At 47.4% G+C, this 12,343-nt stretch overlaps 1 protein-coding gene across 1 annotated transcript in view; it reads left to right on the forward strand.

Annotated features, from left to right (window-relative positions):
- ahr1b (aryl hydrocarbon receptor 1b) overlaps nucleotides 1–12,343 on the forward strand; it is a gene marked incomplete at both ends in the record, with an annotated part of 218,525 nt that overhangs the window by 84,250 nt on the left and 121,932 nt on the right. Inside the window, one exon of the mRNA XM_084319583.1 lies at nucleotides 80–195. Within this exon, the coding sequence (XP_084175709.1) occupies nucleotides 80–195 (116 nt within the window). The remainder of the gene's footprint in view (nucleotides 1–79; nucleotides 196–12,343) is intronic.

The following is a 12,343-nucleotide window of genomic DNA, read 5'->3' on the forward strand; positions in this document are numbered from 1 at the left end:
CTCTCTCTCTCTCTCTCTCTCTCTCTCTCTCTGTCTCATTCACTCACTTGTTCTTCCTCTCTCTTGTTTTTACCCACAGTGGCCCTGAAGAGCAAGCCTATCAACGGCTTGACAGCCGGCACCGGGAGCCATGACGACAGCAAGACGCCGGTGCCGGTGGGCGGCTGCTTGCCTGAGGGGGAGCTCCTGTTGCAGGTGGGTGGTCCGTCTCGGCACAAAGGGCTCAGCACTCGGCGCACGTCACATTACAAGTCAGCACCGCCAAACACCAGAACCATTTAGTCCTGCGGTTTGTCATTCACTTTAGATGGACTGTAAATTAGGGGTGTAACGATGCGACCTCACAACGATTAATTTCGATTACGATTATTCAGGCAACGATTCAATGCATCATGAAATCTCTTCATTTGACCACGATTCGATTCGATTAGATACATTTTCGATACATTTTCTATCAGTTAATTCCCCAAACAAATTTGAATACACAAATGTGGCTGGGGGAACTGATTCACTCAGCATGAATGGACTATAGGTCAATAAAAACAACACACACAAAAAGAAAAAGAAAAAAATATATATATATTTCTTTTTTATTTCGATTAATTTCGATTATAATCGATTCTAACATTTTAAAATCGATGCAGTTGAATCGTCATATTAGAAGAATCTATGCATTTCGATTAATCAATGCATCGTTACACCCCTACTGTAAATACAGTTCATTCATCAACCTGCCAGTACTCCTGTTATGACTTCCAGAATGGCCGACCGGTCACACTTATTTTGAGTGAACACGACAAGTCACTCGACAAACCTCAGTCGGCATGCAATGCCTTTGAAACGCTTTGCAGGGGTGAGCGTGATGCCACTTTGGCCACAGAACTCGTGACCCGTGATATCTGTGGCTTTCCCTCTCTCTGTGTTCCATCACCTCATTCATACCAAGAGGCTGCATTCAGCTACTAGAACCCCTAACTCACTAAGTAAAATTATGCCTTGTAGCTAGGGCTGGGCTAAACACATTTTTAATCAATTATCCCATTATGTTAATTAATCTCATATTTTATCCCCATGCCAATCTGGTTTCAGGCCATACTACTCCACAACTACAGCCCTTCTGAAGTTGACCAATGATGTTCACTCAGCAATGGACAATAACATGGTCACTGGTGCAATATTTATAGATCTCACAAAGGCCTTTGATTTGGTTGATCATTATCTTCTTCTTGACAAACTGTGTGCTATTGGTGTCTCTAATAATTCTTTACACATAGACGCCAGTGTGTATCATATCAGGGTAAACAGTCTGACTTTTTGATTATAGACAAGGGTGTTCCTCAAGGTTCATCTTTAGGACCATTATTATTTTCTATATTTGTTAATGATCTCACCCTGATACCATCTGACTGTCTTACTCAATTATACGCTGACGATACAGTGATTTATTCCTCTATGTCTGATATTCAACAAATTCAGTATGCTTTACAGACAAATTTTGATGCTGTTCAGAAATGGTTAGCTATTAACAAACTTTTATTAAATAAGAAGAAGTCCTATAGTATGCTGTTTGGTACTAGATCAAATCTGTTGCAAATATCAAATCAGTTGTCGATTACGTTTTTAGATGATGCTCCTCTCAAGAATGTCGATGAATATAAGTACCTGGGTCTTTGGCTTGATTCTCAACTCACCTTCAAGTCACATATTGATGCTGTGATAAAGAAAACAAATTGTAGCCTGAGAATATTGTATCGTTCTATTAACTGTTTTTCTCTTCAAGTTAGGAAAATAATCATTATACAGCTGGTACTTCCAATAGTGGACTACGCAGACATAGTCTATCAGAACACCACACTAACAAATCTCCGTCCTGTAAATGTCACTTATAATAGTGTTTGCAGATTTATATTGAGGTGCCCTTATAGAACCCATCACTGTCTTATGTTTGAGTCGTTAAACTGGCTTTCTCCCCAATTCAGAAGACATTTTCATTGGTTGCTTTTTGTTTTCAAATGTATTTACTTTAATTATCCCCCCTATCTAAAGCAGTTCTTAACACCAGAGAGAGAGAGAGAGAGTGTGAGGTTTTGTCCGCTGCTCACCTACTCGCTCTGTTCCTTTAAGCCTACTGTTAATCAAGTGCATTCTCCTCACCTCACTAGCCCCCACCCTCGCGTTCGTTACTCTCGTTTTCTCTCAGCAGCCACACCCTTGGACTACCTGTCATTATGTGTGTGATTGGTCTGGTGCCGAACACACACTTTTAGTTCAAGTATCAATTACCCTCACGCACCTGTTGTGCATTCTAATTAGTTCCCCTGTGGGCTTTAAGTACCTCGCTCTCCCCTCTGTCCCTTGTCGGGTCGTGCCGTAACATGCCGGTGTAACGGTTGTCATCTGGTCAGAGATTGAAGAGACGGAACTGCTTTCGACTGTTTATTGCCTATAAAAAGACATGAAATAGAAACAGCTGTAGTGTTTTCCTGGTCACTGTATATCTGGTAGACCTCAAGCAGACCGGTACAACACTGCTCTTTTATAATGTCTCAATGACACAGTATTTATAAAAGTACATGTATTTTACATTCTCATAACAATTAAAATAACAAACCCACTACCCAACACACAGTATAATACCATTAAGTCTATTAACCAAATTGGTAAACTTGCACGACCTGCTGGACATAGCAGGAAGTGCATCAGTGGATTTTCAGCAATATAATGACGTCAAATATAACATGTTTGCATTACGTATGAAGCCACATACCTATAAAAAGACATGAAATAGAAACAGCTGTAGTGTTTTCCTGGTCACTGTATATCTGGTAGACCTGCATGTGTAACATAAAACGGTACATTAGACTTCCTTCTCAAGATTATTGTACAAAGAAAGTATTCGCGCCATAACACGTTCTTCCAGTTCCAACATTTGCAAACGCAACACACATGCAGAACCAATACCAGCGGTCAAACCAACACAGCTATCATTACGTTATGTAATACAGTGAGCATTATGCACTAGGTTACTGCAGTTTAATGTTTAGACAAATTCTAACCAGAGAAATTAGTGAAATAGCATAGCTACACTTCAATGGGGAACCTACCTCAAGCAGACCGGTACAACACTGCTGGGTAGATACGGTGTCCCCACAGGGACATGCAGCGCGATATACAATGACCTCAACACGTCACCAGGTGGCTCCCAAACAAATATGGTATGATGTTTCTCAATTTAGATAAAATTCACATGCAAACAAATATCATTTCTAACTCTGTTACACCCACCCCCACTGAATTTTGGCGACATTGAGCACCAACTACGTACTACCTACTAAAGGCACAGTACAACACAACCACACACACACTGGGTCTTCAAAATAACAAAACCAACTCCAAAAGTATCCCATAAGGATGAAGTGGTATGAGAACAACGCTCTCAATCCAGCTACTGGCGGTAGGGTGCCTTGTACACCCCACAAGACCCTCATACACTGTGTAGTATAAGCCCATGAAAATAAATCATCCCAACATAAAAAAAAATTATGTAAGATAAATTACTCTGGACTGTCAAAACCTAGAACAAGGACCCTGTGTCGCGAACAACATCCTGCCTTGACATGGTCTGTATTAACCTGCTAACTGGTTTGATAAGGCGGCCAAATCTAGACCGAGCCTGATCAGTGTGCACGGGTGGACCCTGTATGTCATTGCACTGCACATTTCTCGCCCCATCAGTCCGTGTCACAGTGTCAAGTGAAGGATCCGCCTGCACTCTGTGTACAGAACTGTCAGCATCAACAGAGACGTTCACTGGTCCATAGTCACAGCTCACAGACCGAACCTCCATCTGGCCCTCAGGTCCCTCTGAGATGTCTCGAGACACAGAGGCTGCACTGCTTATGTCTGTAATGTCGGCCTGCGAAAGACTAGGAACAGACAATTGCGTAATCCAGTCTCGGGTCCTTCCTTCAGAGTCCACAGATGCTGGGCCAGTCAAGAGATCCTCACTCCCTTCCTCAGAGATGTTCTCGGTGTTCTCCCCCACACCGTCGACACATGGAATGGACAACTGGGTCTCAGGCACGGATGAGGCAAGGTCGGACACTTCACTCATGTCATCCACAGGGATAAAATTGACAAGCATCAGCAGGTTCCTATGGACCACCTTCTCACGTCCAGCAACTGTGTCACAGATCTTGTACGTATGTGTCTCAGCATTCATGCCCACCACAGTGTAGATGGTTGATTCCCATCGATCAGCGACTTTCCTCTTCCCCCTTTCCCTCCTGTTCGCCAAGAGCACCCTGTCGCCGACCTCAATGTCAGACCCCTTCACTTTCCTGTTGTAGAGCCGAGCATGCCTGTTCTGCTCCTTCGTGGCATGTTCCTGGGCAATGGCCATGGCCTCCCTCAGATCTTTAGTGAGAGATTCTACATACTTGTCATAACTCGTCACACATGAGTCATTCAAGACGGTTCGGAAGAGGACATCTACAGGTAGACGGGGAATGCGGCCAAACATGAGATAAAAGGGGGCGTATCCCGTCGTCTCATGGACCGTACAGTTGTACATGAATGTCAACGTCTGCAAACGCCGTGGCCAGTCAGCCTTTGCTTCAGGTGTCAATGCACGGATCATCCCACCCAGGGTCCTGTTGAATCGTTCCACACTACCATTTCCCATTGGATGGTAGGGTGTTGTGTGCGACTTCCTGACACCTGAAACTCTGAGAAGCTCACTGATTAGCTGACTCTCAAAGTTTGCCCCTTGGTCGCTGTGGATCCGCTCTGGGAACCCGAAGACACAGAAATATCTGTCCCAGAGGACTCTCGCCACTTGCTTGGCTGACTGGTTTCTACAGGAAAACGCCTGAGCCATCCTCGTAAAGTGATCGGTCACCACCAAGACATCGACTGACTTGTTTCTGGAATCTTCAGCCGACCAAAAGTCGATACAGACAAGCTGCAGCGGTCTGGTTGATGTTATACTCTCTAAGGGAGCTCTCCCCTCAGGTTCGACTGTCTTGCTGACGATGCATCGCTGACAGTGGCGCACATGGTCTCTCACATCCCTGTCAAGGTTTAGCCAGAAGAACCTTTGTCTGGTTAAACTGAGACTCCTGAACTGGCCCTGATGTCCTGCATCATCATGAACACCCTTCAGAACCTCAACCTTGAGTGAATCAGGCACGACATACTGAGACCGCCTTGCCTTGGTGATCTGGTCTCTTGAAACTCTGTACAGCACACCATTGCTCACAGCGAGCTTCTCCCAGTGCTTCAAGTATCTCATGACTGTGACAGACTCTTTCACTCTTTCTCTCCTGGAAGGTCTCCGACATCTCTCCACGTAATACAGGACACGGGAAACGGTTCTGTCTTCCAACTGCCTATCACGGAGGTCCCTCTCTGTGTGGGCAGGCAAAGAGTCTTGTCCAGGCGGAACCAACTGAGGCAAATACTGCAGCACTGCCACAGCACGAGCCCTTGAACCAGCCTCCCATTCCACATGTGATTGTACAACAGCAGACACATCTTCCATCTCAATGGATTGAGTATGCATGTGAATGGGACTGCATGAGGCCTGAGCATCGACACTCATCGGGGGGTGTTCCCTGTGACCACTGGAAACCCGAAAGGCATCTTGAACAGAGCCACTCGACATATCCCTGACTTGGGACAGGAGACTCAGGTAGGGCTCTTCCAGCAACCTATGACCAACACTGTCCTTAACAAACGGCACACGGCTCAGGGCATCAGCCACAACGTTCAGCCGGCCTGGCACATACTTGATGTCAAAGTCGTAGCTTGCCAATTTAGCTACCCAGCGCTGTTCACAACAGTCCAGCTTCGGCTTTGTCATTATGTGAGTCAGCGGGTTGTTGTCAGTCCAAATTGTAAACTTGTGGCCCTTCAGCCAGTGACTAAACTTGTCACAGACTGACCACTTCAAGGCCAGAAACTCCAAACGATGAGCTGGATAGTTCTTTTGAGACTGAGACAAGGACTTGCTGGCGAACGCAATAGGCCTGGCTCTGGTTTCGCCTTCCTGGACTTGTGACAGGACAGCACCAATACCATCCAGGGATGCATCCGTCGACAGCATGAAGGGGCGGCTGAAGTCAGGGTGAGCCAGGACCACCGTGTTAACAAGGGATGTCTTCAGCTTCTCAAAAGCCTGTTCCTGGTCTGAGGTCCAGTCAGAGGCTCTCAACTTCTTGTTCGACAGTCTGTACTTCCCCTCCTTCCCTTTTCTTCTCTCGCCCTTTAACAGAGAGAAGAGAGGCTTGGCGACGGCGGAGTATCTGGGAATGAAGTGCTGGTAATAGTTGATCATCCCCAAAAACGATCTTATCCGCTTCTGTGATGGGTTCACCCCATTGGGCTCCATGAGGTCAGCACTCGTCATTTTTGCAATGCTCTCAACCTTGCTGCGGTCTGTTGACACGCCCTTCTCGTCTATTATGTGACCGAGAAATTTCACAGACCTTCTAAGGAAGAAGCATTTCTTTGGGGCCAACTTCAGGTTATGACCACGCAGTCTGTCGAACACCATTTTAAGGCGCCCCAAGGCAGTCTCCTCATCTGGAGCAAACACCAACAAGTCATCCAAGTAGCACAGTAAACTCAAGTAGTTCTGGTCCCCGAAGATACTGGTCATCATGCGCATAAAGCTCCCGGGGCTATTGCAGAGGCCCTGCGGAAGGCGGTTGTACTCATACAAGCCCATGGGCGTGGTGAAGGCTGAGTACTTTCTGTCGTCCTCATGTAATGGCATGTTATAGAACCCGGAGGTCAAGTCCATTGTACTGAAGAAACAGTTGCCACCAAGCGCAGCCAGGCAATCCGCCTGGTGAGGGAGAGGATGAGCGTCCTTTAGGGTCCTCTTGTTCAGCCAACGGAAATCCGTACACACACGGAGATCGCCATTCTTTTTCCACACAAGTACCAGAGGAGACGCGTATTCACTGGTGGACTTTCGGATGATCTCCTTCTCCTCCATCTCACTCAGTACCCGGCGTAATATCTGATACTGGCCGGGGGGAACCCGCCTGAATGGGAGCCGGAATGGTCTGTGGTCAGAGAGGTGAATGCGGTGTACGAAGTCCTTCGCTTCTCCACAGTCAAGATGGTGGCGTGAGAAGATGTGCTCATACCGCACAATCAGGTCAACCATCTTCTGTTTCCAGCTCTCTGATACATCACAAGACTGGACGTCGAGACTGCTCAACCCAACTGACTCAAGTTTGTCATCAGTGGAACGTACCTCGGCAGAGGCGGGCATCTCCACTTGAGTGCAACTGACCAGGGGGACCTTTGGAGGGTCAGCGACATCCATGTCCTCAAGCGCCATGCAGGAGAAGACGTCGGCCAGCTTTGCATTACGCCTCACCAACACGGGCCTGTCAGAAGTATTGATGAGCTTCAGTGGGACCCATCTGTCTCCCCACAATGGAGTAACAATCCTTGCTACCAAAACTCCCCTCGGGGCCGAACGAGCAGATGTGGGCTCTGTCATTACGGTGCTGCCCGGAGATACAACAGTGTCTTTAGGTAGTTTTCCCCATACGAGATATTCACGGCCAGGTTCAAGGCAAACAGCTGAATTGCACCTCACAGTGCCAACTTTGTCCGGCACGTCCTGACCTCTCCACGGACTCAGACCAGAGAGCATAGATAGGAACTGTTCAGATTCTTGATCTTTGGCAGTGCAGGGGTCGGATACAGCTTTCCAGTAGGAATCGCACAGCTTAGACTGACGAAGGACATGCTTAATAACATTAGTCCCCAGTATCAACTCATCATGCTGTCCCTGAACAACGAGCGTGGGGACCGACATCTTAAAGCCATACACTTCCATCTCCACATCGAAGGCAGACTTTGGCGTGACACGACGTCCACCACATCCAACAAGGACCACGTTCACATTGATCTGGTTGTGCTCAGTTATCACTCCAGCCTCCCTCAGCTTCATCTCTGCTGCCTCGCTGATGCTACAAGCCATGGACCCGCTGTCCAGCATGCCACCCAGCGTTGTTGTACCACCCACACCCACAGGTGTATAAAAAAGACTGTCACTGCTGCTAATCCTGTGTATGTTCTGATACACAACAACTTCTGAGTCATCACTTGAATCCTTCACAGACGTATAAACAGTCTCAGCATCAGATATATAACTAGTTTGGGAGTTCACGACGGGACCTGTACTGCCTCCCTTCACATACAGGTCAGTTAGTTTCCCCCAAACTGAGGTTGGGAGGACTTATTGGCCTGACAGTCCCTCTTTGTATGCCCAGGGGCCAGACAGGCGAAACACAGCCTCTCATTCATGCAGTGTGAAATGGTGCTATGACTAGAGTCATCACAGACCCGACAAGCTTGCTCCCTGGGACGTCCCCCTCCAGGGGTACGCGGGAACCTCCCACCACGCATTGGCGTAGCGACATTGCGCTGCTGCATTTTCTCCATCATCCCCTGAAACATGTCCACCATACGGCTAAGAAGCCTCTCCTCCGACTGCTGGAGATTCTGACCGACAACTGCCGTAGAGGTGGGGCGTGGGACATGGCAGAACTCTCCTTGAACTGGGACAGAACCAGGAGAGGGGTAAGGAGTATGACACTCCTGGTGTTGGGCTTGAAGAGAGAGAGAGATAGGACTCTGGGTGTGGCACTGCTCAGGTACTGACAAACTGGCTGGTGATGAGCTAGACTGCTCATGGAGGACAGTGGTGGTGTGACTCTTTAACTGCACAGCCCCACTAACTCTGCTGCTAGCCCTCAACTCCCTTTGGTAATCATCAATCCTCATCTGCACATCTCGTGAGGTCCATTCATGGATTGGCTTACATTTCAGAGTGTAGGATAACTCTGGGTCAGGACAATGTTTCACAAACATGAGCGCCACCTCATCACTCATGTTCCCTGCTTGCTTGCCCTGTCTGTCCAGACCCTCAATAGCTAGGTCTGCTGCCTTGTTCAATCTAATCCAGTAATCGACTGGGTTTTCTCTGGGTTTGGGCAGGGTGGCATAGAAGTCTGAAAGAGGGAGACATGAGGATGCATCACTGAAGTACTGAAGGAGGATATTGTAAATCAGCCCAGGGTCTCTATTGGCATCAAGTGATGGATCACTACGTAGGCCGATCCTCACAACATCTCTAGCTTTACCCCTTAACCGACTCAGAATTTCCTCAGCCTGCTCAAGCATAGGTATCGCCTGTTTCCTGAGATGAGACTTAGTCATGTCAATCCACTCCTGAACTGAACACTTATCAGAACCGTCACCTCTGAATGTCTGGGGTTCTCTGTCTGGCCTAACCTGAACTGTCACATGTGGGGCTTCCTGCCTGGTAGCTTCCCTGTGCGTATCCTGACTATGTGAAGTATTCTGGAGATCGCCACTCATGTTTATTACACCAGATGACATCAACTTTGCAACTATAGACTCACCAATCTGGGCACCTAACTGCCCTACCATGTCTGTGAGGTTGTTCATAGCATCAGCATCACTACTAGGTGTAGAAGTGTGAGGACCCTCCCGCATGACCTGCCCAACAGGAGCACAACCTGGGCTCTGACTCAACCCTGTACCCCTACCGCTGTCAGCCATGGACCGGGAATGCCCCACCCCCCCATCAAACTTCCTGGTGACATCGCTGCCTTCAGCATAGCCACTCAACGCCAAACCTCTTCCCATCGATAGGACTGGGCTGGCAAAAGTATCCACCCTATCGTCATCAACTCCCCCCTCAGACATTGCAAGTACTCGCGTTGTGTTAAACTACGGAATATCAAATGAAAATAAAGAAAATAAAGAAAAATAAAGAAAAAGAAAATTATAATCAAAATAATAATTATATATATATTTTTTCTTTCTTTTTAACAAAACAAAACAAAAATAATCGTCACTCTATGTATGGGAGTGAAAACACTTCGCTCTGACCAATATACTAGTTACAGATCTGACCACACACTGATCTTGTACACAATTCTGGACAGCCACACAGCATCCCCGGCGATCGGCGTCGAGCTGATCTTGAAGATCCAGAAGGTCGCGGCACCAGTGTAACGGTTGTCATCTGGTCAGAGATTGAAGAGACGGAACTGCTTTCGACTGTTTATTGCCTATAAAAAGACATGAAATAGAAACAGCTGTAGTGTTTTCCTGGTCACTGTATATCTGGTAGACCTCAAGCAGACCGGTACAACACTGCTCTTTTATAATGTCTCAATGACACAGTATTTATAAAAGTACATGTATTTTACATTCTCATAACAATTAAAATAACAAACCCACTACCCAACACACAGTATAATACCATTAAGTCTATTAACCAAATTGGTAAACTTGCACGACCTGCTGGACATAGCAGGAAGTGCATCAGTGGATTTTCAGCAATATAATGACGTCAAATATAACATGTTTGCATTACGTATGAAGCCACATACCTATAAAAAGACATGAAATAGAAACAGCTGTAGTGTTTTCCTGGTCACTGTATATCTGGTAGACCTGCATGTGTAACATAAAACGGTACATTAGACTTCCTTCTCAAGATTATTGTACAAAGAAAGTATTCGCGCCATAACACGTTCTTCCAGTTCCAACATTTGCAAACGCAACACACATGCAGAACCAATACCAGCGGTCAAACCAACACAGCTATCATTACGTTATGTAATACAGTGAGCATTATGCACTAGGTTACTGCAGTTTAATGTTTAGACAAATTCTAACCAGAGAAATTAGTGAAATAGCATAGCTACACTTCAATGGGGAACCTACCTCAAGCAGACCGGTACAACACTGCTGGGTAGATACGGTGTCCCCACAGGGACATGCAGCGCGATATACAATGACCTCAACACGTCACCAGGTGGCTCCCAAACAAATATGGTATGATGTTTCTCAATTTAGATAAAATTCACATGCAAACAAATATCATTTCTAACTCTGTTACACCGTAACATGCCGTATCATTCCTTATCATATTCTCTATCACCAAGACTCCTTCGGGAGGTCCTCTGTCTGTTTATGCTGTTTTCATCTCCGGCGTGAGATGTGCTCCAGCCTTCGCCTCCTGTCGCCGTTGCCTGAGGGAGACACTGGACTGCGCTCTCTGGACTTCCACGGGAGGTATCCCAGTGATCCACTTCAGACCTCCGCGCAGCAGACGTCCTGGCGCGCATCCAGACCTCCGCGCAGCAGACGCCCAGACGACCATCCAGACCTCCGAGCCTGGCGCGCTCTTCCGCGCAGACGCACTCCAGATGCGTCCTCCGTACCGGCGCGCACTCCAAGCAGTCGCGCACCACTCAGACCTCCGCGCCAGATGCGTCCTCCGTACCGGCGCGCACTCCAAGCAGTCGCGCACCACTCAGACCTCCGCTTGGACACCCGTTTCCAGTGGCGACGCGCTCGCTCCGTTTTGTTCCAACGCTCTTTAGGCACAGCGCCTGGGTGAGTTTTTATGACTGTCTTTGATCCTATCCGTTTTTCGTGTGTTTATTTAACACTGAAGATTTCCTGCTTTTTATCAGACAGTCACTCACCCAGCGTTCAGCCTTTTTGGATTGTTTCATTGGGATAATATTTTGGCCTAACATCGCCCACTGTGTGTTTACACACCGAAGATATTATCACCTGGATTTGTATTTTGGGACTTCGCTCACAGTGTTTATTATACACCGAAGATTCAGTCACTTGGATAACTCTGTTTTTGGTTACAAGTCACCTCTCTTGTCACCTGCTCTGTTCCAACAGCACTCTGAGCTAACCCACTCCCTCTCTCCCTCTCGGTTCCGTTTACCCACCTCGGAGATCTGCCGAGAGAAGTCTGCAGAGCGGCTCTGATGTTCCCACCTGCTTCCCCAGACTACCATCCCGGGAGAAGCTGCAGAGCAGCAACATCATTAATGCTTTTTCCAAGGCCTTACCCTGTTTTCTCTGTCCCAGTATGCAGCTCCAGCCCTCGCCCTGTTCCAAGGCCTCACCCTGTTTTCTCTGTCCCAGTAGTCTTCCCTATCTAGTCCTTCCAGTCCACCCTGTCCCCAGCCCGCCTCCGCGGGCCTCTGTCCCTGTCTCCCCTCTCTAGTTCCTCCTAGTTCCTCCCTGTCCAGTCCTCCTAGTCCTCCCTGTTCCTGCCTTCCCTTGCCCCGGCCCTGTTTTCCTTTAGCCTTCCCTTGCCTTCCCCTTAGCCAGCTCGCCTCTTAAAGGCACTGGGCCTTTTCCCTTTCTTGTTTATCCGTTATTGGTGTTCTCCCTTAAAGGGACAGTGCCGTTTTTCTGAGTGTTTTCAATAAATGCCCGTTCTTGGCTTACTCTCATACCTGTCTTGTGT

The sequence above is a fragment of the Notolepis coatsorum genome, assembly GCF_963971535.1.
Source record: "Notolepis coatsorum genome assembly, chromosome: 1".
Classification (NCBI taxonomy): domain Eukaryota; kingdom Metazoa; phylum Chordata; class Actinopteri; order Aulopiformes; family Paralepididae; genus Notolepis; species Notolepis coatsorum.